This window comes from Danio rerio, chromosome 8 (assembly GCF_052040795.2).
Source record: "Danio rerio strain M-AB ecotype USA chromosome 8, GRCz13ab, whole genome shotgun sequence".
Classification (NCBI taxonomy): domain Eukaryota; kingdom Metazoa; phylum Chordata; class Actinopteri; order Cypriniformes; family Danionidae; genus Danio; species Danio rerio.
Window position 1 is genome coordinate 12,855,001 of NC_141028.1, and position 27,180 is coordinate 12,882,180.

General features: G+C 35.8%; 3 protein-coding genes across 8 annotated transcripts in view; all 3 read right to left on the reverse strand.

Annotated features, from left to right (window-relative positions):
• The window catches only part of slc66a1 (solute carrier family 66 member 1), a 27,468-nt gene extending 25,034 nt beyond the window's left edge, over window positions 1-2,434 (reverse strand). For all 3 annotated transcript variants that reach the window (XR_015497043.1, XR_015497044.1, XM_087263257.1), the window contains exon 1: window positions 2,379-2,434. The gene's annotated coding sequence lies outside the window, so the exon portion shown is untranslated. The remainder of the gene's footprint in view (window positions 1-2,378) is intronic.
• The window catches only part of nr1h5 (nuclear receptor subfamily 1, group H, member 5), a 612,581-nt gene that overhangs the window by 58,852 nt on the left and 526,549 nt on the right, over window positions 1-27,180 (reverse strand). The window lies entirely within an intron of this gene.
• The window catches only part of trim33 (tripartite motif containing 33), a 48,817-nt gene continuing 27,791 nt past the window's right edge, over window positions 6,155-27,180 (reverse strand). The window contains 11 exon segments of one of the 4 annotated variants that reach the window (NM_001002871.2): window positions 6,155-6,875; window positions 7,072-7,122; window positions 11,610-11,762; window positions 14,514-14,588; window positions 15,876-15,999; window positions 16,801-17,168; window positions 19,191-19,314; window positions 21,058-21,121; window positions 22,101-22,227; window positions 24,579-24,788; window positions 26,851-27,024. In NM_001002871.2, coding sequence (NP_001002871.2) covers window positions 6,657-6,875; window positions 7,072-7,122; window positions 11,610-11,762; window positions 14,514-14,588; window positions 15,876-15,999; window positions 16,801-17,168; window positions 19,191-19,314; window positions 21,058-21,121; window positions 22,101-22,227; window positions 24,579-24,788; window positions 26,851-27,024 — 1,689 coding nt within the window. In that variant the 3' untranslated portion in view covers window positions 6,155-6,656. 4 annotated transcript variants of the gene reach the window in all.

Genomic DNA, 27,180 nt, shown 5'->3' on the forward strand with positions numbered 1-27,180 from the left:
TTAATAATAATAATAATAATAATATATATATATATATATATATATATATATATATATATATATATATATATATATATATATATATATCAAGAGAATACATTAACAGAATAGAGATATATGAATTTATATGTCTCCATTCTGTTCGCGTCTTTTCTTGATTGAACACTAAAGATGTAGTATATTGATGTAGTATATAGATGTAGTATGTAGTATATTGATTATTAGACTATTTAGGAATTAAATAGGAATATACTTTTGTTCTGTTGTTGCTTTGATCTTTCTTATTTGCAAGTCAATTTAGATAAAATTATCTGCCGAAAAAATGTTTTAGGTTGAATAAACTACAACCAGAATTTACCAACACACGTTTATCTCCTAAATCTAACTTTATTCTACTGTTATATCAATTTTGTTTAATATATTTATTAATGAAATCATAAACGTTTCTTCCGTTTACTACTCCCATCAGGATTAGCGCAGAATTAGCTATAGAAAACACTGGGGTAAAATAAAATGAAATACATTCTCCCATATACACAATATATATATATATATATATATATATATATATATATATATATATATATATATATATATATATATATATATATATATATATAATCTCCAACTTTCACACAATTTGTAATCACTTAAAGGTTCATTTAATTGACTCAGTTTTAATATAGAAATAGAATTATGCAAAAGTATTGTATCGAGATATGCACAATGCTTGATTAGTTTTACAATACTAAAATATCTGTATGAACACTTTTGCCAGCACAAGTGTTTAGTGGAACGCAAACGGCAAAAGGTACAGATATCAATAATGAAAATGTATTTATCAGAAAATGCTTAATAAATGTTTATTAAAAATGCCTTGAATGTTTAGTTTACAATACCTATAGTTTTGATTTACCAGTTGTTTTGTATAATAGAACTTTATAATTAATATTTATGAGTTTCTTTAAACATATGCTATTAAATGATGGTTCATGTTTCAACATGGAAATTATTCATAAAATCACTTTGCCTTTCCAGTAATATTTATTTTCATAGACATTGTAATAAAGAAGGAGTTTTCCAACCTTTTTTATGAGAACAATTGTGTACCTTAATTTCAGTTGTACCATAAAAGGTACAGAACAGTATCATAAGAGGGCCTTTCTGTAGGTGTATTAGAAGGTGTTGGGTTAACTGATAAAATAATATTAACAATTAACAATAAAATTAAGGAAGTTCATTTTAAAATACTACATTCAATTTACCCAGTAAAATCTTTATAATCAAAGTGCATTGAAATAAAGGACATGTTTCTGTAAAGCAGATAAAGAGAGACTGTGTCATTTGTTTTTGAATGCAAATGTACAGTAAGGATCTAGCCAAAATATATTTTAAAATAACAAAACTTAGTTATTATTTTACTTTAAAAGATATCATCTATTATTATAAAAACAAATCCAACAAAAGTCTTGAATATATTGTTAATCTCTTTGGTATTGGCAAAAATTCACATACAAACAGAAATTTGTAATATCCCACATTAACAATTGTTTGTATCCATAAACAGGGGAATAAAAAACTATGATTGATACACGTCTCAGATATTTTGCTTCTCAACAATTTCACAGTAGAAATAAATTAATAATTCCTACAATCAAATTTTAAAGAAGTAAAAAATCTGATATGTATCAATCATTATGATAGTTTTTTTTTTTTATTCTTCAGTTATTTCCTAAAATCATTAGATGTAAAAATGCTGTACATCTTGCTTTGTGGATTTTCTTTGTATTTATTTATTTTTAACCATTATTATATTAGTTTTTATGTTTACCTTTTATATTGTGTTGCTGTATGTATGTTCCTGATGGTTTGTGCAATAAAAACCTTCCTTCCGTTTACTAACTTGAGAAGAGAATTCAGTGAGATTCATTTAGGAATGATTCAGATCCATTTCGTGAATCGGTTCATCAGTTTCATTTGATTAATTCAACATGTTTATCAGTTTCAATCGCTTCACTGTCTTCACTGATTGTGTCCATTTCGAAAAAAATCATTTAAAAAAATAAATAATAAAATACGTACGTAAACAAATATATAAATCCTCTTTTAATACTATAAAACAAAACTATAACACTTTACAATCAACATATATTAAACCAATACTTTTAAAATATTTTCCTTGTGCATTTCCTTTGACAGGGTCAACAAGTACAACTATCAAATGTCTCACATTTTCACAAACCGGTGTGAAGTTCATGTTTATATGTTGTCGTAATTTCTGTTAAACAACATATAGTCGATTTACAGCTGAATACAGAGCTTTGATACGCATAAAAATATAAATAAACAATATATAAATAACAATATAAACTTTTTACCTGAGGCAGTGTGGTTCCGTCGCCTCCAGACACCAGCAGCAGCAGTTCTTCATATCAGCTGATCGTCACGCTTCACTTCACTAATGCTCATTCAGCGAAATCATGACGCGCGGTGACGTAGTGATTTCTCAACAGTATCTAGGCTGCCGAAGAAAACATTATGCACAGATATAACAGAGTAATGTCGGATAGCTCGACTGTACGGGGCGCCACATGCGTGACAGACTGACAATAAGAGAACTTCGAGTCTCAGTTGATGCAAGTATTTTCTACGTTAAGCTCATTTCGTCATCATTTCAAGTACAAAAGCCGTTATTGCCCAAGAAACAAAATACCTCCGTGAAGTTGGTGGGTATAATAATCCCTGCTATTAAGTAAATTAATCTGGACCCAGTTTTTCAAAAGTAATCTCGAAGGATTATGAATCACGGATTGGATCAAACCTTGGAAATGTTTTATTTATTTTTTTTTTATTTTTAAGTAACAGGATTATGAATTAAGATCATACTATCTAATCCAATCTCTAATTTGATTTAGATAGGTTAAAACAAACAAAAAACAGGTTTATCCTTAGACCATCAGAAGGGTGAATTCAGTTTTTTAACAAAATAAACCACATACTTTTAAAAAAGGTTTATTTTTTTTAAGTAAATGATCCTTAAACTTAATGGTTAGTGATGATATATAAACTCCTTCATACTCAAGAGTTCACACTTAGCTGATGATTGATTATAAAGCTTGTTTGGCATGCTGTCCCGGGAGAGAGCCCTGAGCTCATAAGATCCTCGAGCCCAGGGCTCCCTCCAGTTGCAAGGTGAGAGGGGAGTTTGAGCTCAGGTAGATAGAGAACTCCCCTGCAGTAGATAATGAACAGATAGTGATTGCTCTTGAGAGATAACTAGCCCTATAACTAGCCTACTTACTAGGGGCATATATGGTGCTGATTTGGATTCGTCAATAACTTAAGTTACCGAGGAACCCGGTGGAAACCCACGTGAGCACGGTGAGAACGTGTAAACTCCACACAGAAACGTCAGCTGGCTTGGTAAGCACTAGAACCAGTGACATTCTTGCTGTGAGGCAACTGTGCTAACCACTGGGCAACCATGTCACCCATAGGAACGGAGGAGTAGGGGTGAAAAGGGGGATTCTTCAAAACGAAGACAGCTGTCATATGAAACTTAGGGTATTTATAGTGGCTTGGGAATCGTCTGATACATTAGTACATTTAAATTCAAATGCAGTACCTACTGAGTAGCAGGCGATTTCGGACAGAGCCCATATATATTTTATGTTTAGAAACTTTGAAAATATTTTGTAACAGTAAACATGTCAGGCTAAATAATCAAAATAAATTGCAGACTTCTGCTGTCTTCATTAGTTTAAAAAACACAGATTTCTTAATTTAAAATGGCATCTGTGAAGATCTTTTCTGCTGGAGATACTGCTGTATTTAAAAACAAATCTTACACATATCTTAGGAATAATATAGCAGAAGATTTTCTCAGTTTTACATCCTTGACTTTTCCAAACCGCGGTAAACTTTGAAAACGGTTATCGTCCCATGCCTAACTAGAACTAACTAAAAATGCCAAATGTTTGTCAATTACAGCGTCTCTGCTGCTTACGATTAAAACAAACAATGGCTGTTTGTGGCCAGTGGTATTTTGCCAACCTGTTGTTCTTTGGTAAGCCAGTAGGCTACACTTCTGGTTCCATTAAAGGCTCTGGTAAACAGGATTTGGCCATCCTGAAGATTAGTATTTGGATCACAGCGATCCAACACAATGTTCCTTTAAAAAAACTGTCATAAAATTAAGAGATCAGTTTATCCTGGGTAGCAAAACATGGGATTTCCAAATCTGGACCAATTTGAAGATTTGAAAAACTGGGACCAGGAAATGTGTAAATTTGACCCTGGACCACTAAACCAATCTCATGCATCTTTTTTTTGTTAGGATAATACAATATTTAGCTGAGATACTATTTGAAAATCAGAATTTTGAGGGTTTGAATTTTAATTTAAGAATATTTCCTTTAAAGATGTTTAAATTAAGCTTTTAGCAATGCATAGAACTAAACAGGATTGAGTTTTGATGAATATACAGTAGGATATTTACACAAAATCTTTCTTGAACATGATCTTTATTCTTATATTTAATATACTTAATATTCCTTTGATTTTTGCCATAAAATATTAACATGTAATAGAATTGAATTATTTTCCTCCTTTTATAGCTATTGCCAAACATACCTGTGCAACATGTAAGACTGGTTTTGTGATTCAGGGTCATAAATAAATAAGGGAGCACCTACCAAGACATCACATTTGGAAAAGGAGAAAATGCATGCAGCTAGGAAATTTTATACATAAATAAAAAAATAAAACATTCATATCCCAACTAAACCCAGATCTGATAATTTAAAAAAATACCCTCGCTATTTAACAGTTCAGACTTCTGGCTTACTTCTATTAACATGTATCTTTATAATGTCCCATATTTTACACATTCAATTATTCAATACTTCAAGGTTAACCAAAACATTGCATATTCCACTTTTCTAAATGTAACACTGGCACTGTTTTGGTTTGTGTGTGATTGGATTACAATAAACACCCTCATCGCTCCTAAAACGCATACTTATGCACTATTCTATGCCATTTTGTAGTATAAATAGTGCAAGTAGTGCATTCACACTGAATAAGTGCACTTTAAATACCCGGATGATGCACTTATTCAACCGTTATAAAGAAGTGTGGGATGTTGGACACTTCACACACTCAACCGCCGCTGTTTTGCTCATGTAGTGGAAGGAGTGGAGCTTTCATGCACTGAAGTTGGATTGTTTATTTTGTATGGTAAAAGCTAAATTTTCCTATGAGAGTGATTATAGCGCCTCCGGATGGTGAATGCGGTTATACTCATAGCAGGTAGTTTGGTCATTTATTTTCCTAAATTGATAACAGTCAAACGCCATCCGGGAAATGGTTTAAAGTTTCGCTTAGTAAACAAAAAATGCTAAGCTGCGTCCGAAATCAAATACTTCAATACAATATTGTACACTACAAACAGTTTGCGAGCCGGGTAGTATGTCCCAATTCATAGAATTGGAAAAACAGTATGTGAGAGGTACCTGGATGGCCTACTACTTCAGGTAAGATTCTGAAGTGCGCATTGGATACATGCTACACTTTCCCATGATGCAGAGAATTCATGAATGGGAGTAAAGCGACGCAACTGAGGCGGGTAGGTCACATGATGATGACAAAATGGCTGATGTAGTACGTCCGAGTTCCACTGCTCACATTAACACTATATAGAACAGGGGTCACCAAACTTGTTCCTGGAGGCCCGGTGTCCAACAGATTTTAGCTCCAACCCTAATCAAACGCACCTGAGCAAGCTAATCAAAGTCAAAACATCCAGGCAAGTGTGTTGAAGCAAGTTGGAGCTAAACTCTGCAGGGACACCAGCCCTTCAGGACCGAGATTGGTGACTCCTGATATAGAACGTACTTTTCTTACGGCCGAGTAGTACATTTAAATTCAAATGCAGTACATATTGAGTAGCGAGCGTTTTCGGTCAGTCTTAGTGTTCCATTTGGAACGACACTACATTCATATACTATGCTGTTGAGTGTGTAAGTGCATAAGTACATAGTGTATAGTGTGCCATTTGGGGCGCAGCTACCGTTTCTGGCTTTTGTAAAAATGGCACAGACACTCATAAGCATGGTTTGACTGAAAGGGTCCGTGATTAAAACTTTCCACCATATCCAGAGCTCACCGTTTTATTGAAAATAAAGTTAAAACCTTCTCCTGTCGAAGGGATCTTTCAACTGCAGGAATAAGAAAATACACATGCAAAGGAATCAGGTGGACCATATATGATAAACTTTATCATACAACCAAGGGGAGAGAAGAGTTTATCATTTATAAAGTATCATTGACAATAGATTTACAAATATAATAATAATAATAATAGCTCGGTTTAAGAAAAACCAAAGAAAAGAAAAGCTTGATATTTACTAAATCAGACCAAAACGAGACTATTTAAATCTGTACAAGCATCTTTATCCGCACCCAACTGTTCGTCCAGTGTCCACAATGCAGGGTTGAAAAGTCTCAAGCAATATGTACAACCAATCGACAGCGTTTCTGAGCAGAACATCAAGCAAACGAATCATCAGTTCCAGCATTATCCTACTCCAGAATAAGACTGAGCTTAAGAGGAAGACGGTTTATTTCTTTCAGACGTTTCCTCATGATCTTCTTCCTCACTTGATGTGCAGCAGCATCTCTGTGTCCACTTTTAAGCGTTTGCGTTTGGGCTGTATGATGTCGTCATCGGAGTCGTCCGAATCCTCCTTTTCGGCCTCGATTTGAGTTTCCTTCTCCATCACCACCGGGAACGTCTGCTCTGGAAAAATCTCCAGCAATCGCTCCTCAAAGTACAGACTCACAGCTTTTCCCGCTTCTGCCACTTCCGAATCGGCCTAGAAGAGGGAGGGAGAGGGTAAAGAGTGTGGAAATGCCAGGAGGTGAAATGCAGGCCCAGAATGGATGAAGAACGGATGAAGAGGAGAAGGAAGAGGAGGAGAGAATCACAGACAGGGTTAAAAACTCCTGCTTTGGATGCTTTCGAGTGCCAGCACTGCTGAACCCATCGGTGTGGTGCACGAAACATCTTACCTGGACATTACTCTGTTTCTCCTCATCATAAACCTGGATTATTCGAGACATCTAAAAAGGGCAACGACAGCACAGAAACAAAAGGAAAAAAAATACAAAAAGAAAAGGGGGAAGAAAGATTTTATACCATCTATACAGTGAGGTCGCATCCTCATCTGTACGTAAAAATGTCCAAGGAGCACAATTTGGGGCTTTGCGCATAATTAAATGCCTTTCGGTTTTTAAGACACGACACTACCTGACAAAAGTCTTGTCGTCGATCCCAGTTGTAAGAGTAACAATTAAATTCTAGTTGATCATTTGGAAAAGTGGCAGAAGATAAATTTTCTGATTAATTTTCTGTTGAACTGCATCCCAATCATCACAAATACTGCAAAAACCTACTGGAACCTGCATGGACCCAAGATTCTCACAGAATCAGTCAAGTCTGGTGAAGGAAAAATCATGGTTTGGGGTTACATTCAGTATGGGGGCGTGTGAGAGATCTGCAGAGTGGATGGCAACATTAACAGCCTGAGGTATCAAGTTTGTGCTGCCCATTACATTACAAACCACAGGAGAGGGCAAATTCTTCAGCAGGATAGCGCTCCTTCTCATACTTCAGCCTCCACATCAAAGTTCCTGAAAGTAAAGAAGGTCAAGGTGCTCCAGGATTGGCCAGCCAGACATGAACATTATTGAGCATGTCTGGGGTAAGATGAAGGAGGAGGCATTGAAGATGAATCTAAAGAGTCCTGATGAACTCTGGGAGTCCTGCATGAACGCTTTCTTTGCCATTCCAGATGACTTTATTAATAAGTTATTCGAGTCTTAGCCGAGATGTATGGGTGCAGTCCTTTATGCTCATGGGAGTCATACACAATATTCATTCTTTTTCCACTGCAGCATGACTTTATATTCTATACTGGACGTTATTTCTGTTAAAGACTTTTGTCCGAGCAAAGTCAGACCTTACTGTCCTAATTAAATAATTAAAATTCAAGGCATGATCATATTTTACTTTGGTAAAATAAGTAAAATCTAAAGGGTTTTGCCTTTCATATAAGCTACTTCTGATACTAAATGATCAGCTAGAAGTCAAGTTATTATTTAGTTGTTTTTAAACTTGGATAAGCAACAAGACTTTGCCAGGTAGTGTAGAAGGGGATTTTCCCATCTCAAAAATAAATAAAATAAAAAAATCCTTACAGTTACGCTGACAGATGCAAACTAAATGGTAAACTGGGTGGGAAGATTACAGAAAAATCTAAAATTGTTATTAAAGTGCTTCTTTGACATGATTGCCACTGTCATTAAGTGAAGACAGAAAAAAAATTGTCCACATTCAGCGGTTTTCCTTTTAGACAGAAATAAACATTTTAGTAACGTCATTCAAATATCACAATGACACTGTAATGTGCTACAGCTTTTAATCCTGTCTTCAAGCATTGACTTTAGTTTTTTCTATCGCAACAAACACCCTATTTGTGTATTTCAAATATTCCGTGCTAGTTCACATATTCAAACCTAATAATGGATTCAGAGGTTTTATCTTTGACGGACATTAAAATAAATAAAAAACTTTATGTTCTGCATTTAAATTTGTAGCTGTTCGCAAACTTAAACAAGCAACAACATTGTAAAGCTCACAACGCTCAACAAAATGGTAAAAATAAAAATTTTAAACAAGACCTCTAAAAGACAATCATTTTTGCATATTGAAAGTGTCAGAATAATAATTTGATATTTTCCGGAATGCAAGTATTTCATATTTTGTGAAATATGTTGTAATTAACATTATATTGTTATTGTCATAATGCATTTCACATCAGGAAAACAAAACCAATCCAGACGCTCAAACATTTGGATTGGTGCTGAATGACCAAAGACATACGAGAGCATTTTATATTTAAAAAAGGCATTTTGTAGGGGGGTTTTGCACCGGGTAACTAATGTGAGTGCAAACCACAACCGAGCAAAAAACTGAAGATGTGACGTCACCTTTTTTTAAAAGGACTGTTTCATATGGATTTATTAATCATTCTTACTGTTCAATGAACGCAAACTGTCATAGTTTATTAAAAATACAAGGTTTGACTTCATTCTCACTCAGGGAAAAAAAGTAGTACGGCCAGTGGTAGGTACGCAGAAGAAGTGCAAAAGTAAAGAGAGGAAGTGACGTCGCTTGCACTTCTCACGTTTAGAAAAAAAAAAATGTGAACGGCTCAATAAAAACCACCTACAGGTGACAAACTTTTTTCCTCTCCATATGCACCAGACACCTCCTGTTAAGCACGTCATACTTCTTGAAAAACATTGTGCAATTCTGAGTGTGCTCCATACAGGCAAATGGGCTTGACAAACCACCTGCAGGACACACTCTGTCCTCTCTATATGCTCGGAGGAAAAAAAAAATCTAATTGTCATAGCATTTGAAGTGCTTTTTTTATCCTCGCTTGTAAGCGCCTTTGGATAAAGCATCTGCTAAATGAGTATATGTAAACAACAATGGAGGACATACAGAAGATGCTTTTCTTACTTTGTGGCATGTGGCTGTTTGTCTCAAAAAGACAAGCTTTGAGTATGGTTCATTGCAGCGCACAACCATTTTATTATTATGGTGTTGTGTTTAGCTGTGCATTTAAAAATGATGTCACTTCCTGTGTTGTCTTCCCCTGACTGATAGCTAGGACCAGACAGAATCTGTTTTAGCTATTTTGCACATAATTTAGTAAAAAATCAGCAGATTTATGTGGAATTATTTTTGGGAGTATCATAACTAAAAACTTAATTACCTTTGTAACTTTTATGAAATGTTTACAAAGCAAGTCCAATTAGATTCACTTAAATGGTAAACAAAGCAAGTAACTTATATAATATATTTACTAAAAGACAGAAAAAATTACTTGCAAGTAATACGGTACGATTCACTATTTTGGTACTTCTGAAATAGTAATGGAATTAAATTGCATACTGTACTGAACCATACCACTATGTGGAAACCAGCCATTACATCACTACCAGTTCCTCTTGTGCTGGGTTTAAAGCCGGCTCAAAATGAGGAACTAGTTTTGTTTCCAAATGCTGTTTCTAGAGCTAAAATCATTCAAGTTCCAGCAATGAAAATCCACAATAAAGCAAGAATATCTGTCTATTGTTTGTTTGTGGAAAACGTTTCTCCAGTGCAAAAGCCTTTTTAAGACAATTTTCAGTTTCACAAATTTTCTTAAATCCTATTTTCGGTTCTGAATAATGTTACATTTAAATATGTTGTGGTGTGAAGAGAACTAAGATCCATGCTATGCTTTTTATTTCTTTTATTTAGGATTGTTATTCAGGTTTTATTTTTACGTACTTTCCGGAAAATACAGCAGTTTTGTTTTAGGCACTAAACAGACACATACATACTTTAAAGACCCCATGATATTAAAATGACATGACAGCTTTGTGGCTTTTAGTCCATTATATACACTTGTCATCAATATTACGGTAATGTAGTGTTGGCACTGTACTGGAATTTGGTACCAATTAGTACTGAAATTTTAAAAGTGTCCATTTTCTGCTAACATTTGAGCACTTTGATTGGCCATTGTGTTTATGAGCTCAACAGAAATGACTGTGATTGGCCATGAAGGTCATCAGTTCAACAAACTCACCGCTGTTTACTGAGTGTAACCTCGAATACAGGGACACTGGAGCATTTCAAAGCAGCGAAGATCAGTCGATTTATCATCGGATCGCTCATATGTCTGCTCATAGACAGACCAGCTGATCTGCGATGCTTTAAAACGCTCCAGTGGCGTGTATCTGCGGTTACACTTAGTAAACAGCGTTGAGTTCGGTAAACTGATGACCTTCACGGCCAATCACAGTCATTTCTGTTGAGCATGTAAACACAATGGCAAATCAGAACATGTTCAACAGCACTCAAATGTTAGCGGCAAATGGATGTTTGAAAATTTCAGGTACCGATTGGTACCAAATTCCAGTATCGTGACAACAGTATGGTAATACTCTCAATAATAGACTTTTTGCTTTTTAGAAAGAGACTGTTCCATATTGTAACTATTGTAAAACAGGCAAACAAAAAGCTTTGGCCATTAAAAAATTAAAGACCCACCCAAAGTTCTAGCACTAGTTTTAAACACAAAATTGCACTCATTTAGTTTACTTCATGGGGTCTTGAATGAATGTCAGAAACTGGGACGGACTACAAAACTGACATTCATATCATGCATTTGACTGTCACTTCTGATTTTTTATTATTTAAATAAAAATACCAAACAGTAATCAAATGTCTCAAACATTAAAAAAACTGCAACATTAAAAATAAACATCACAAAGTGTGTTAGTCCTTCGACAAAAACTTGCTCAACATCCTTGCTCAACATCAAAGCTCAGCTTGACTAAAACCACAGTTAGTATTAGTGATCAAGAGACAGTGAACACATGCAATCCATCACATGTTCATGCTGTGTTGCTTTAGTGTACTTCAGACTCATTTCACGCATGCAACATCCCATCACACCCCTCAGGTTAAAGACATGCCCCGAACTCACCTCATTATATTTGGCACAATTGCTAAAGACAAGGCGCACGTCCGACACAAACTCTTTAGGGCTCTTGTAATGCAGAGGATGCTTTCTCTGTAGTTTCCGCTTCACCAGGGTCAAATCCATCGGATGCTTTATTATTTTATAGTAATTAGGAACCTGGAGGAAAATCAAGACTTTAGCATAAGAAAAGTAAAAAAATCTATAAAACTACATTCAAAACTAATTAGATATAAAAAATAATAATCAATTACAAAAGTCTACAATACCTACTCAATGCTAAAATAGTACTGAGCTAAAAACAGCACTAAAACCATCACTAAAAATTATAATGATTTATTAAAAAGTAACTAATATAGTTACACCTAAACACCATGTTTAGGTATTCAAGTCATCAAAACTCAAACTTAAAGGTAACTGAACTAAAAATAACTTTCCACGTGAGAGAGAGTTGGGTTCATTGTCAGTTTGCAGTAAAAACTGGTCGCACACAACAATTTTTAGCACTCGCACAAATGCTCCCAAATATATTTTAGGGTCACATAGGTAAAATTTAGGTAAAATTTCGGGCACATTTGCGACCAAAATGGTCGCAATTTCGAGCCCTGCAGTTGGTTTATTATTTATTTATCTGAGTCTTGATTTATCTTTGCATACTTATTGAAGGCCTCAGAAAACCAGGAGGGGTGGGAGATGGGAGGGATGGTGCATAGAAGGGGGTAGAAAAGTGTAAGTTTGATTTAAGAGTTCTACAGGTTTCTTGTTTTTGTTTTTATAAATTTGATGCCATCTCTTTGCTGATAGGATTTCTATTTGGAAAAAAGCAATAAAAATATCGAAAATAAAGTCTCTCCAGATAAAAATCATTGTCTGATAACATTAAAAATAGGGCAACATTCAAACAAGTGTACATTCCAATACAGGGTTCCTGCAGATAACATAATGTCAAATTTAAAGACTTTTTAAGACCCTTTTAAGACCATTAAGTATTCAGTTTAAGACCTATAGAGAGAAAATGAAATATCACAAAATAAGTGGTAAAATAAATGTATTTAAGTTGAACAGTACTAAAGACAGGTTAGATAAGGGGTGGGCAAACTCTGTTCTGGACGGCCGGTGTCCTGCACAGTTTAGCTCCAACTCTAATCAAACACACCTGCGTATAGATTTCTAGTGATACTGAAGACACTGATTAGCATGTTCAGGTGTGTTTGATAAGTGTTGGAGCTAAACTGTGGTGAATGAAGTCCCTGGGTTAGATGCACCATTGAACTACAGAAAAAAACAAACATCTTAATACTGATTTATACTTTCGCCTGGCACAGCATTGCACACCTCATGAAACAGATGAGGCTTTTATAATTGACGCGTTCGCCATTAAGATACTCTTTTAAATGACATGGGGCAGTCAACAGAAACAGAGAAATCATTAATAAAGAGAATTATTAATATCATTGAAGATGTTTTTGGGGGCCTCTTTTTTGTTTTAACAAACTTAACCCTCAGGTTTTTCCAAACTTTTATAAAAACTGTCCTCCTCTCCCACTGCTGTTGCAATTACTAGCCAAGAATTATTGGTTATCTGGTTCTCCCTGATCACGCATGGACGGATCATAAAGATGTCGGTACAGACGTACGTATTTCAGACTAAATCTCTTCAAAGCGTTTCATTTTCAATTCAAATCAAATGCGGCGCCGCACAAACCGTTCACCCGAGTCTCAAAAAATTCCATTAGCTTGCGAGCAGTTTTGTCCACAAACAGAGGAAACTGGGGTGTGAGCAAAGAGATTCGCTCTCTCGTATTACATGAATGCACTCCCGACTTATAAAACTGCGCTTACGACATTTGTCAGTGAAATAACGCCATACTCTGCCAGCCGAAATCATGTTGCGCGCACTCAAATCGAACTTCCGCAAACACAGCGATGATGTCACATTCGCCGTGCATACTGAGTTTAATATTAGAAAGCTGATTGGCTATTGCAAGTTGACCATTTTGTAGTTGTAATACTGCAAATTACAATTGGACTAGGGAAATAAAGAACTACAACACCACGAAAACCTAGCAACAGCAACAAAAAAGAATTTAAATGAGCATTAGATGAACCGTTACATGGACATTGCAAAAACAAGACCTGTGCAAAAATATTTAAGACCTAGAACAGCGAATTAAAGACTTTTTAAGGCCTTAAATTTCTGTTTAAATTTGAGACTTTTTAAGACCCTGCAATATTAATAAATAAATGCAAATATTTGAATCTAGTATGATATAAATAACATTAAATTAGTGATCTAGGAAGAGGTAGGGTGATCAAAAAACTGAATATCAATAATTCAATCCATTTAACTCTAATTAAGTCTTATTAATAATGAAGTCTAATTAAAATGTATGAGAGCTCAGCCTTTTATTTAGGTTTCTAGAATCTCCCTCCCTAGAATCTTCTCCTCTACTGAGAAGCTGTCTTTTATAAATAAGGAACGACTGAAACCTGTTCATCAACATAACATTAAAGTGAATGCATTCAGGAGTAGCTTTTCAAGAGCAAAGTGAGGCGGGTATATAAGACACAAATGATTACTCATCAGTCTGCTGCATTACTGCACTCAATAATGTAATTACACTAGGACTGTATTGCCACCATGACATTTAACAGCATGAAACGGCCCAGAGGCTCAATACATGTTTGAAAACAGACGACTGAAGTGCACGCAAGTGATGCTGCTGTTTTTTAAGCTTTATTGCAATGATGTTAATGACACTACTAGCAGAGAGGCAGCAATTAAGAATCCCAGCTCGTACTGAGCAATGGTGCAATTACGCATCTGAGTATTGCGCTTAAAGAACACTTGATAAGAAACGACTGATGTTTATGGGAAATGAGGATCTTGTGGGCTGGATGGAAACTCACCGAGGTAGGAACGGGCTCTTGAAACTCTGTGCTGAGCTCATGACAGAAAACATGCAGCAGCAGACGCTCACATCGCTGCAAAACAGAGAGAGAGGGAGAAAAAAAATAGATCAATCATCTGCCAACACTGAAAATATACTGTTATGTGATTGCTGGAACTTTCAATTTAACAATACTGCATTTTATTATTTATTTTTTCAATAATGCATTGTATTTTATTATTATTTTAATATATATTATTATTATTTTGTCTATTTATTTTTAATAATTTTATTTAGTTTTGTCATTTTATTTAATTTTGTCAATTTAATTTTTATTTTATTTTGTAATTTTGTTTATTTGTGTTATTTTATTTTGTTTATTCTGTCATTTTATTTAGTTATCATTTTAACTTATTTTGTTTATTTTGTTATTTTATTTTGTTATTATTTTAACTTATTTACTTTATTTTGATATTATTTTTTATTATATTTTATTTGTATTATAGTTAATTTTTAGCATTTTATTTTGTTATTTTGTTTATTTGTATTATTTTATTGCTATTTTATTTACTTTTATTGTTTTATTTTGTTTATTTTTTATTGTATTTTGTTATTATATGTTGTTATATTTTATTTTTATAATGGTTTATTTGTATTATTTTATTGTTATTTTGTTTATTTTAGTATTTGTTTAATTTAACTTAATTTGTTTAAGTTTGTTTAACTTTTGTTTACTTTGTTTATATTGTTAACTTTTGTTTATTTAAGAATTAGAGATGCAGCTATATGGAAATTATAGCCAATACAGATTTCTCTGAATCTGATTACAAAATCAAAATGTCAAACAAATACAGTACTGATCTTATTTTGAAACCTTAAAGAGACAGTTCACCCAAAAATGAAAATTCTGCCATTTACTCAACATCCAATTATTTTTTTCTGTTGAACAAAAAGGAAGATACATAAAGAAATGTTGAAATTGCTTTTCATCCATTGACTTCTATTGTATGTTTTTGTTCCTACCATGGATGCCAATGACCATTTCCCCCCAAAATTCTTCAGAATGTCTTGTTTTGTGTTCAACAGAAAAAATAAATCCATTATTAACCACTTGAGTGCGAGTAAACGATGGGAACCTTTTCATTTTTGGGGCGAATTATCCCTTGGATGAAAGCAAACTACAAGCAATCTTCAAGATCTTTCATTCTGCTACATGTTTCGATTCTCATGTCCTCATCTTGTACAGTGGAAAACCCATTGTTAGTAAAATAATCGTTGGTGTGAACAGGCTTATCTACAGACTGTGGTTCGAGTAAAAAGTGTTCACCTTTGTTCACTCATTCTCTGTGTATTATGGTGTTTGTTTGTCAGCGTGACTCACCCTTTGTTCTTCTGGACTCATTGCCATCTCATTTTTTTCTTTGTTTCTGGGTGGATCGTCATCACAGTTGTACTCGATCTCTGGATTTGCGAGATTTCTGCAGAACGTGCACATCCAATCCCCACTGCAATTAACCAACAAACAGAAATTAAAATGCAGAATTCCATATCTAAATATTTGGTCTTAAAAATAATTTAATTGAATTAAACAGGAACATTTTGTACCCCTAATGACATTAAGCATTAAGCAGAATCTTACGCCACGGAACCTCTATGATTAAATTATTTAAATGACCTTGGTCAAGACTGAATAAACAAATTAGCCCCAGGTAAATTCAGTGCTTTCTTCCTTGGTTATAGCGCTTCTATTGCATGTAGAGTAATTTTATTCTTCTTACTCTTTTTGTTTTCCTGAGTTGAGTAAAAATTATGTTTTTCCAAGCTCCATACCATATTATTAATACACCACATTTTCATGCCAACCCACAGGTTAAAGCTAGGTAGCTACGTTTCCATCCACCTATTTTTGTGCGCATATCTAAAATGGTTTGGTCAGGGATGCAAGGAGCTTTCCTAACTAAATGAATAAAATAAGCTGTTGTCCACAAAGGCAACCCAGGGAGCTGAAACATAATTGGCTAAACTGGCATTGGGCAGGTTTAAGACATTAACACCAAAAAGACAGACATTCCAGCTCGTAAAGCACATTTTCAAAGCAGAATATCTGACTTCTTGTTTGTCTGAAAAACAATACGGATGTTCATATGGCACGTTTCTTAAATATCTGCAAACATATCATGGTATTTTTATGCTTTAAAAGAGTCAAAAGCGTTCATACAGCACCTTTAAGTGTCTGCTTAAAACATTCAGATACAATAACATTGACTGTGCTGCACCATATGTATGAATAAAGCCGCATCCTTTACCTGGGAGAGGATTTGAGTGTTGGGATATGACAGGTTATGTGGAAGACTTTGGGACAGTGATCGCAGCACAGCAGTTCTCCTCCATTCTGACAAACAGCACACCAGTCTTCATTCGGGTCGTCTTCCTTTCCCGCAGTGGTCTGACTGTTAGCATTAGTAGCACCGCCTCGCTGGCCTCCATTCGACCCGCTGGTCCCATTGGTTAGAGTTGCTCTGGAGTTCGGGTTCGTGCAGGAGGAAAGGTTATCGCTCTGTGGTTCAGATTTAACGTTTTCACCAAGTGTCCTTAAAATGTCCTGGACTGAGCCGGTGGACACGGAGCCAAGGATGGGGAGAGGGGGAGTTAAACTTCCTTCTGGACTGCTCATCTGTGTGAGGAGGAAGAACAACAAAGGAAAGACATTGTGAAGAGAGAACAGGTCTAGCCTCTAGGGAGCCTGAGGGCCAAAATAAAAAATGTAAAGGATTTTATTTTATTTTTTTACAGGAAGCAATTTGAAAACACATTTGTACACTTTTTCTAGTAAATATAGGGGAAAACAACCTAGATTTTTAATCAGTTTGCATTTCTTTTAATTGTTCTAAAAGAGTCCTCATCATACGCCCTCATATTGAGGATGAATGTGTCCAGTATGAGTCTGTGAAGTAGGGGTTGCACAGACAGGTCAACTGGTCGACTTTCATGCTCTGCTAATGCACAAGAAGGTGGTTCACTAACTGAAAGTGCCCTCAAATTATTTAAGGTCCTTTTTAATGTTATTTTTCTTATTGGAGCATGAAAGATTCACGTGAGCTTTGAGTAAACTTCAAACAGATGCTAGTTATGTCGCTCCATGCAAATACTCGAGCAAATCCTAGCCAATCATGTTTAAGCAAACGTGAAAAAGTAATGGGATTGGCTGTTGTCCTCTGGGAAGTGCAGTGAACCGTGAAGCGTACAGAAACTGTGAAGTCCGCAGCCACCAGAAGTGTGACAAACTTCATAGCACGTGTAACTATCATCCCAGGTGAACGCAATAAAAATGTGCAGAAGAGACGTCTGATAACCAAGATGAGCCAGTAACCCTGAAAATTGCACGACTTGAGCAGGATTTTGAGCAGCTTTCTAGCGCGCACCATCATAGCAGTAAAATATGCATCTGAGCATGTCTCTCACAGCGTAATAAAGCATATAGCCTTTGTCTTTATGTATGTTATGAAATAACTTCACATGAAGTGTGCTGACGATGTATGCATTACTGCTGCAATAAAATCTGTTATTTTTACAAGAACCTGCAGTAATCAATGTGCTGACTGCATTTATTTAGCAGTAAAATTAGCCCGTGTTAATGTTGCATTATTTACTAAATGAAAGTGTTGACAGTGCATTTGTTTGCATTAAAATTAGTCATCGTTATTGTGGCATTGTTTTTGCAGTATGTCAAACAGCATGAGCTGTCAAACAGCATGTGTATATATTTCATGCAAATAAATCACAAATAATGGCATGTTGCAAAATATTTGCATGGTGTTTTTTAATGATGACGTCACCAACAACTAGTCAATGTCAACTCGAGAATCAACTTAAGTCCCTACATTTTATATAGCGCTTTCTGGAAACTCAAGCGCTTATTTAAGAGCTTAGAGCACTCAAATATCTAAGTAATAATTTATACATGAGCACTTAAATAAATAAAAGTACTGTTAATTTTTAGGATATCTACTAGCAAGTGTGCTCCAAAACAGTGACAAAATTCACATTTAGAAAATATAAAACTGATATAAACATGTAAAGCTTTTAGTTTGTCACTTTTGACTAAATGGCTCAATGTTTTTTTTCACGTCACCTCATACTTCAGTTTCTCATCAAATCTTGATCAAATGCCAAATAGACGCGCGATGAGTGCACACGAGCTCTCTGGAGAGAGTGAAACCGTTTGCACATTTAGACGGTCCCGTGAAACAAAAACATGACATGGCAGATTTTGTTCTTCTTGGCTTTGTGGTCGTCAAGATGACGACAAGGTTTGTTTGAGCTTGGGTCTACCATGGCTTGTTTTTATATGTATATATTCTTGTTGCACGCATTAGTGACGTATTTCTGTAAATCAATAGTGTCTAGTTGCGCATCTAGCTCTGCCTTTTGATACCCTTTTGTTTTGATAGGTACTCTTTGCAAAGGGTACCCAAAAAGTGGTACGGTACGGTTCGCTTTTAGGTACCTTTTTACTGGAAACGGCCATAAAAGCATACTGAACAGAACTGTACTGTACCACTCAGTGAAAACGGGTCATAATATGGTTTAGGTCCTCAAAGAAATTCACAAATCTTTTCAGTTTGTAAGAAGTTGAAGGAAAACTAGAAATATGTGGGACTACGTTCTACGAAAACTGTAAGCTAAAGGTGATTACCATACAAGCGCTCCGTCTGCCATCTTTAGTTCGTTCAGTTTTGACGTTTGCTCCAGAATAGCTACATTCTTCCTCAACTCCTGGCTCCTGTTTGACCTTCACCTGGTCCACTGTGGTTCCAGAACTAAACACACACACACAAACATAAATAACACATTATCCCTTTGTATGCAATGTCTGAACATTTGGAGACCATATGGATGCATTCATATATACAGTGCTCAGCATAACTGAGTACACCCCATTTTGAAAATGAATATTTATCCATTTGTCAGTGAATATAGGCAATGTATTTTGGTGCATTTAAAGAAAACAGATTTATTAATGAATATTTTATTATTTATTAATATTTTAGTCACCAAATATATTTAGAAATGGAAAGATATTACATTTAAATTCATGCAAAATATTGAACAAAAAACTACAACATTAACAAAATTGTATATATTTTTGTTTCTCTTAATTTTTGCTATTTTAGAAAATGTTATTTAATATTTTTCTACAACATATACATTTTTTTTAAATAAGCTCCAGATTGGGCTTCAGTACTGACTAAACTCATGTATATGCACAAATATGATATTGTAAAGCTTCCTATAGAAAACATTTATTTAAGTAAGAGATTTGTGTGGGTGTACTCATATGTGCTGAATATATTATAATATAACAAATACAACATTTTTTTTTTTAATTTATGTACTTCATTTATTCATTCATTTTCTTTTCGGCTTAGTCCCTTTATTAATCTGGGCTCGTCACAGCGGAATGAACCGCCAACTTATCCAGCATATGTTTTACGCAGCAGATGCCTTCCAGCCAATTCCTACCCAATTTATCTATTTCACATTTCTTTGGACTGTGGGGGAAACCGGAGCACCTGGAGGAAATCCACGTGAACACGGGGAGAACATGCAAACCTCACACAGAATTGCCAACTGACCCAGCCGAGGCTCGAACCAGCAGCCTTCTTGCTGTGAGGCGAATGTGCTACCCACTGCACAAATTTATGTACTTTTTAAAACAAATTTAAAAATGATATAATTGCTTGATTTTTTAAATTCAAAATACAGTCTCTGCTGAAATACATCCCAGTATATGAAGACATTTTTAAAAAAAAAAGCAAAAGATCATGAACTTACGAGTAACACAATTCAAAAAGTTTAAACAAGTATGTCTAGTTTAGGGTTTGCTTTCACACGGCAAAGTTTCTAAACGGACAGCTAAAACAAGTCATATTGGTCAGAGCTTCATGGTTTATTTTGCAGAGTCCCGCTTAGCTGTCATGCGTCCTTATTTTAATTTAAGACGATGAGCAATAAGACAATATAAGCAAACATCTGCTATTTAATTATGAATGATGACACCCACAGATATCATCACCAGATATAAATCAGAGGTAAGACTTTCATATACATAGCAGTCGGCTTATACATTAGAGATAAACAACAGATAAACCAAGACTGCTGTGCGGTCAATTTTCCTAACGGATAAACAGCTCTCATTAATAGGTCAGCATGCTTTCACTTTCGTATTAGGCATGAAATGCACGTTTAGCGGTAGGAATGACATCCCGCTCTACTTCTAATTCTCTCTTCAAGTAGCCATATATGCCTATTACATGTCCATAATCCACTGTGATATAGCCTGGTTCGATCATACTTCTTTCTCACTACAATCAATCAGCTCCCAAGTTTGTTTCAATCAAGCCGAGACCACCTCATTCAGGCGATCTCAGTATCAGAGCCCGATTGCTGCATACACGTATGCCAAACAAACCACGCTAACTGGGGAAACAAAGCAGGTTCCGAAACAAAAGTCTAGCTGTGAAAGCACCCTAAAACATTAAAAGACTGCAGTGAACACTGACCTGCCCCGACTGCCTGTACTTGACGTGCTGGATGGACGAGCTGGAGTGTGAGAATTAGATAAACCTGAAGAAAAAGCGACAGAGAGTCTGTTAAAACACATCAAATCTACAGAAAATTCACAAGTGAGCAGGCATTGTTCTAGATTGGCTCAAAGCACAACTTAAATTATATAAAAAAAGGTTTATTTAACTTTTAGTAATGCAATTCAATAAATGTAATAATTCTGTTAACTTCAAAGAGCCTAAAAATGTAATACAATTTTCTAAAACATCAAGATGGTTGGCTCAAAATACGCCAATGAATAATCCTGACATATATACTCAATTCTCAATGTCAATTAGGTCTCATAAGTAATCGCATTTAACAATCTTAAGGGACTTGTTGAGTCAAATATTTTGCTAATCTTAATGACCATTCAATTTTGGATAGCAATTCAAAGCTCACAAAACACAATTTTAGAAAGTGAATTTACATTTTGAAGTTTCTCATGTATTAATTATATTTCTATTTATTTAATTTCCACCTAAAATAGTTTTAGTTAACAATAACAACAGTAGTGCACAACAATTAAGATCATTTCAAATAATCATTGATCAAAACAAAGCAATAATAGTGAACTGCATGAATGTGCTAGCGAGCTTTGGAGGCAGTTTGGTAGCACACCATTTGGGACGGAGCACAAATTCACGAGGGCAGCAGAATGCAGTCTTAGCCTCAGGGTTTGTGCATATGGTTGGACAGCAGATTATGCCATAAGGAACCTGGAGCGCTGAGCAGGAATTAATGGCGCCAGCAGAGCTGACACAGCCTTAGCCCTTGGGTTTTGGTGCATATGGTTGGTTGAATGAGAGTTTTAGCCATATAGTACAAGAGGGCAGGGTAGTATGGTATATATAAGCATATCATACATACAAAAACACGCATCTGCATGAATATTTCATGACATTATGTAAATGCAAGCTAACCTATACAGACATTCAAATGCAAAACGATTCATGTCAATGATTTGCTGCAGAAATTTCCACATTTTGTTCTGAAGTACCTGACGATCCCGGAGAATGTGTGGAAGGTCCTGGTGATGGGTTTGTGGGTCCGACAGTAGGATATGCATTAGCAGAAATATACCGACTTAGGATATTATCCAGTGTGCTAGAGCCGGCATCTTCAAGCTGGAGATAAAATAAATTTATTAATTAATTGATAAATAAATAAAAAGTCTCTTCATCTTATTTCTTTTTTATTTAGTCATATTTTGTTTTCTCCTCCAACCTGAATGTATCTTTTCATAAATAAAGTCAGTTTGAGCTTTGTTTAATTTAGCTTTGGTAAAGGAAGCATCTGCTATATGAAGACCATTATTAACAGATCCAAGTACAGGGATTGTCTTTGTTCTGTTGCCTTAGGTGCCTTAAACGTAATTATGTTTAGGGGTTTATTGCATTTGGGCTTTAAAAGTTATTACATTTAATTGCTTTATTAGATTTAGACCCACAAGTTATTACATTTAGAATCTTTATTGCATTTCCACCCATTTATTAGATATGTACCCTCATGATCACACTTTCACGGATCTGAACTTGCAATCTTTGACTAACCGGGCCAGGTATATAACTGCTAACTTAAAGCGATAGTTCACCTAAAAAGTGAACTTTACCTCATTTACTCATCCTTCACTTGTTCAAAATTTGAGTTTCTTTCTTCTGTTGAACACAAAAGAATATATTTTAAAGTTGTTACGAAACAACAAAGCACATTTTTTGAGATGCTGTCAGTCAAATATGTGTCCCATGTTGCTAATTATTACACTATTAGGACACATATATTTAGGTAAAAAGGGAAAATTGGTCATTTTTGGGTTCTTTAGAGCTAATTCGTTCATCACAGCCATGAGATCATTGTGCAAATTCCAGCATGAAGACTGGCTATCTGTACCGGCCGATACAAAGTGACTTCATGGAGTTTTTAGCAACTTCATTAACATGCATGATCCAGCTTCGAAGACTGTTTTTCCCTGTTACAGAGTTTAGAGAGACGCCAAGTTGTGTTGCTAAACATAAATCAAAAAAGTAGAAGAAGAGAAATTGTTTGGAGACATGTCATCAGTGTTACGTTTATAAATGGGCCTCAATAAAGGTTTTGTTTCCATTTCCCCGTAATGAGGGCAGAGCTCGCATGAGGACCCACATGTGTGGATTACAATGGTCTGCTAACATGCAACAAAAATATGTTTGTAAGGAATATTTTTTTACCCAAGTGCTTTTCGCATCTAGAAATGGTAAAATGCGGATTTTCTTTTAAAAAAGATGCAGTTCCAGTTGGTGTTGACTGTACTGTCTTTACATATTTAGTAAGTGAGTGTGATCAATGTTCTTTGATTATGTTTATTCAGATGGCAAAGTTAGTTAGAATAGTCAGCAGTACTTTCAGTTTTTAAAGACACACCTTAGTCAAAATGATTTAGTTACTAAGTTAACAGTGATATCACTACAATATTATGGACTGAAAATCCTCCACTTTCACACAGCTCTCAGATCAGCTGTAAATGCTGCTCTACGAATCACTGTCTATCGCCCCTGTTTCTGTATTAGCGTTGCCGGTGTGCAAATCAGCGTGTGCACATACGGAAACTCCCCTTTTCATGCAAACCTTTTCCTCTTTCGCCACTCGACACTCACACCTAAACAAAGCTAGACTCACCCACTTTCCAGATATTTTTCAAACTAGAGGTGTGAAAGCACCCTGCTGAGACGGGGGTTTCATGGCCCTTTAAAGAAATCTAATTACTGCCAACTATTGGCTTTCATAATCTTTTTTTCTTACAATAGGAGTCAATTGGTGCCTGCTACCAGCATTCTTCAAAATATCTTCTTTTGTGTTCAACAGAATGTGTTCAAATGAACTCAAACATGATTAAAACCACATAAGGAAGAGTAAATTATGCAGTTATTTTCATTTTTGGGTGAACTATGCCTTTTAATTGATAAAATGCAATAGTAAAGTCACATTGAGTCATTTAGCAGATGCTTTTGTCTTACAATTGAGAAGGCATTCCGCGATTCAACAAAAAAAGGCAATACACACAAGGAGGAACTGTGCAATGGTCTGACTCAGTTGGGGTGCAAACTTATAAATTTAGAAGTAAAAATGGAAAAATGTATGTCTATAAAGTCAGTGCTACATGGGATATAATAGTAGTATAATAACCCTAGTAACCCTTTTTAGAGCAAAAGACAAAATAAATCAAACAGAACTAAACCAGCTTAAATTGCATTTGAATATTGTTCAATTTGCCCTCTGTAGAACATCAAAAATACGAATAATACTTTTTACGTATTTTACAACACAACAAAAACTATTCAAACCCCCCCAAATATACAAATGACTATAATAAAGGTGTGCTCAGAGAATTAAGTGCTGAATTCAGAAGTGTTATTATAGAGCAAAGAGTGTTTCTACAGGTGGTTCATCAAGCCCAATCAACTTTGTGAAGCACACTTCAAATGCACAATGTATTGTTTACCTGAATAGGAGGGATGTCGGGTAGGCAGGGCAGGTTCTCAGGGTTGGTGACTGACGGTATGAGCTCTATAGGGGTGATAACAGGACTGGAGGGGCCGCGGTGCATATGGGCATTGGCCATACTGGCACTGGTGGGACTGGTGGGGTTGGCAGCACTAATGTTGTGTAGCGACGCCACAGGGAATGGACCCGCATGCCCAGGATTAGAGTGCTGAGGGGGAAAAAGAGGGACAGGTGTTGGAAAACGGCAAAACATTTTTCATACAGCTGGTACATTTGTGTTTTTGTGTTTTTGTGTTTTTGTGTTTTTGTGTGTGTGTGTGTGTGTGTGTGTGTGTGTGTTTCAAAGACAAAAAGGCATGTTTAGGAGCAAGAATCATTTGATGTCTTATTAAAACCTTCACGTTTATATTTATTCATTTAGCAGGCGCTTTTATGCAAAGCGATTTATAACTGGTAAAAAAAAAGAAGTGCTCAAAATAGACAGAGATCATTAATATGCAGTTAGTTAGTTTAACATATTATTATAACCGTAATTAAAACAAGTAGAAGAAGAGGAATTGTTTGGAAACATGGGTCGTCAGTGTTGTGTTTAAAAATGAGCTGCAACAAAGATTTTGTTTTCAATTGTCCACTATGAGAGCGAAACATGTGGACCCATGTGTGTAGATTATAGTGGTCTGCTAACACGCAACAAAAATATGTTTGTAATATGTTGTAATAGGTTTTGTTTTTTACCTGAGAGCTTTTTCGAATCTGGAAATGGTGAAATCTGGATTAATCACTCATCTTTTTTCAAAAAAAGATGCAGTTTCAGTTGGTATCGACTGTCCTGTCTCCACAGATTTGGTAAGTGTGCGATCAGTGTTCTTTGTTTATGTTTCTTCAGAGGCAAAGTTAGTATCGTCAGCAGTAATCTTTCAGTTTTTAAAGAGATACCTCAGTCAAAAGAATTTAGTTACAAAGTTTACAGTGATATCACTACAATATTACAGACTGAAAGTTTCACAGTAAATGCTGTTCTTCGTATGTAAATACCTTAATCAAACTATTATCGTCGTGTAGGATTTTCGCCACATTTTGTGACAGTATAGTCTATACGCATGGCTTTCTGAGGCTACCTACCGAGTGCATCTAATGCGGAGGGGTTTTTTTTCCCCCATCCGCAGTGCGGTATCAAACATTCCATTAAAACTACACTCTTCCAGCAGTTCCTCGCATCCAATATCTTGTTTGTCACGAGGGGCATGCATGAAATGTTCCTGAATGAACGTGCCAAACTGCAGTGTAAGTCGACAAATTAACAATTTAGCTAATAATTTGATTACTTCGGTCCATGTAAACAGTCAATGCATCTCCCCTGCGTCTGTGTAACAGAAACTCCCCTTTTCGTGCAAACCCTTCCCTCTTTCGCCACTTGACACTCCCACCTAACCAAAGCTGGAGTTTCCTGACTTATTCTAGGGGTGTGAAAACACCCTACTGAAACAAGGGGGGTTCATGGCCTTTTAAGGTATTGTTGATGTGACAGTGAACTACTGAGGATACATATAACATGCCATTTTATTTCCCTGCTGTCTTCAGTGATTGATTTTGCTTTCAATTAATTCAGATTCTCAACCGCAAAGCAGAAAAGAGTAAAGCTCTGGTCACACTACGAGCGACTCGCAGCGGCAAAGCAACAAGCAACCGTTGATTTCAATGGAGAGTGAGCAACATCTGGTGACCCCGTCTATGCGAGCGACAACGACCGTTGGCAACAAGATGGGCGTGTCGAGTGACATGACAAAGTTGTGAATCCTTCAATTTTATGCAAATGAAGAGCAACTTTCTTGAGCGACAGCCAATAGGAGCACCAGTAGAGCTCACATGATCCTCTCTCAGCTACCACAGAGGCTGGTTATATTCTCTGTGCTGTATTTCTACACTGAACTGCGTTTGCAGCAAATAAATAGCCGCAATGACAGAGAACACACTTTTTTCTTGATCGTCTGTGTAATTAAGCATTTTATGTGCTGATTCCATTTATATTTAGTTTACTGTTTAATGTTTTATTTAGTTTAATGTTTACTTTTAGCGGCATGTAAAATCATTCGCTCTCTGTGAATATCACCACAAATGGTACCCAAGCAACCTCAAGGTGGGAATGCCCACAATGATTTCAATCGCCACCCAGAGTCACAGGCAACTACAAAGTTGCTTCTAGTGTGAATGAGGCATGTTTGAGCATATACTTTTTTGTGGTTTAGAGACCTGCAAAAGTCTTGACTGACCTGTCTCTGAAGTTGAGGTTGCATCATGGGATATGGCTGGCCATTGAGTCGAGGTTGAGCAGAAGGCATGCGGTTCTGTGCTGACACCATGCGCAGGTGATGAGGCGGAAACATGTGGGAGGAACCATTAACTCCGCCCCTGTGGAGGGCCTGCATACTAATGAGTCTCGGAGGCTGAAAACACACAAAGAAAGAAATTACATCCTTTAACTTTATTTTGTAGAGTTCTCTGAGGTGCACCTAAATCGTTATCATTATTTTTACATCAGAAAACATCATCTTATACAATTAATTAAAAGTTACTTTCTGTCCTGTTTTGAGCCCCTCATC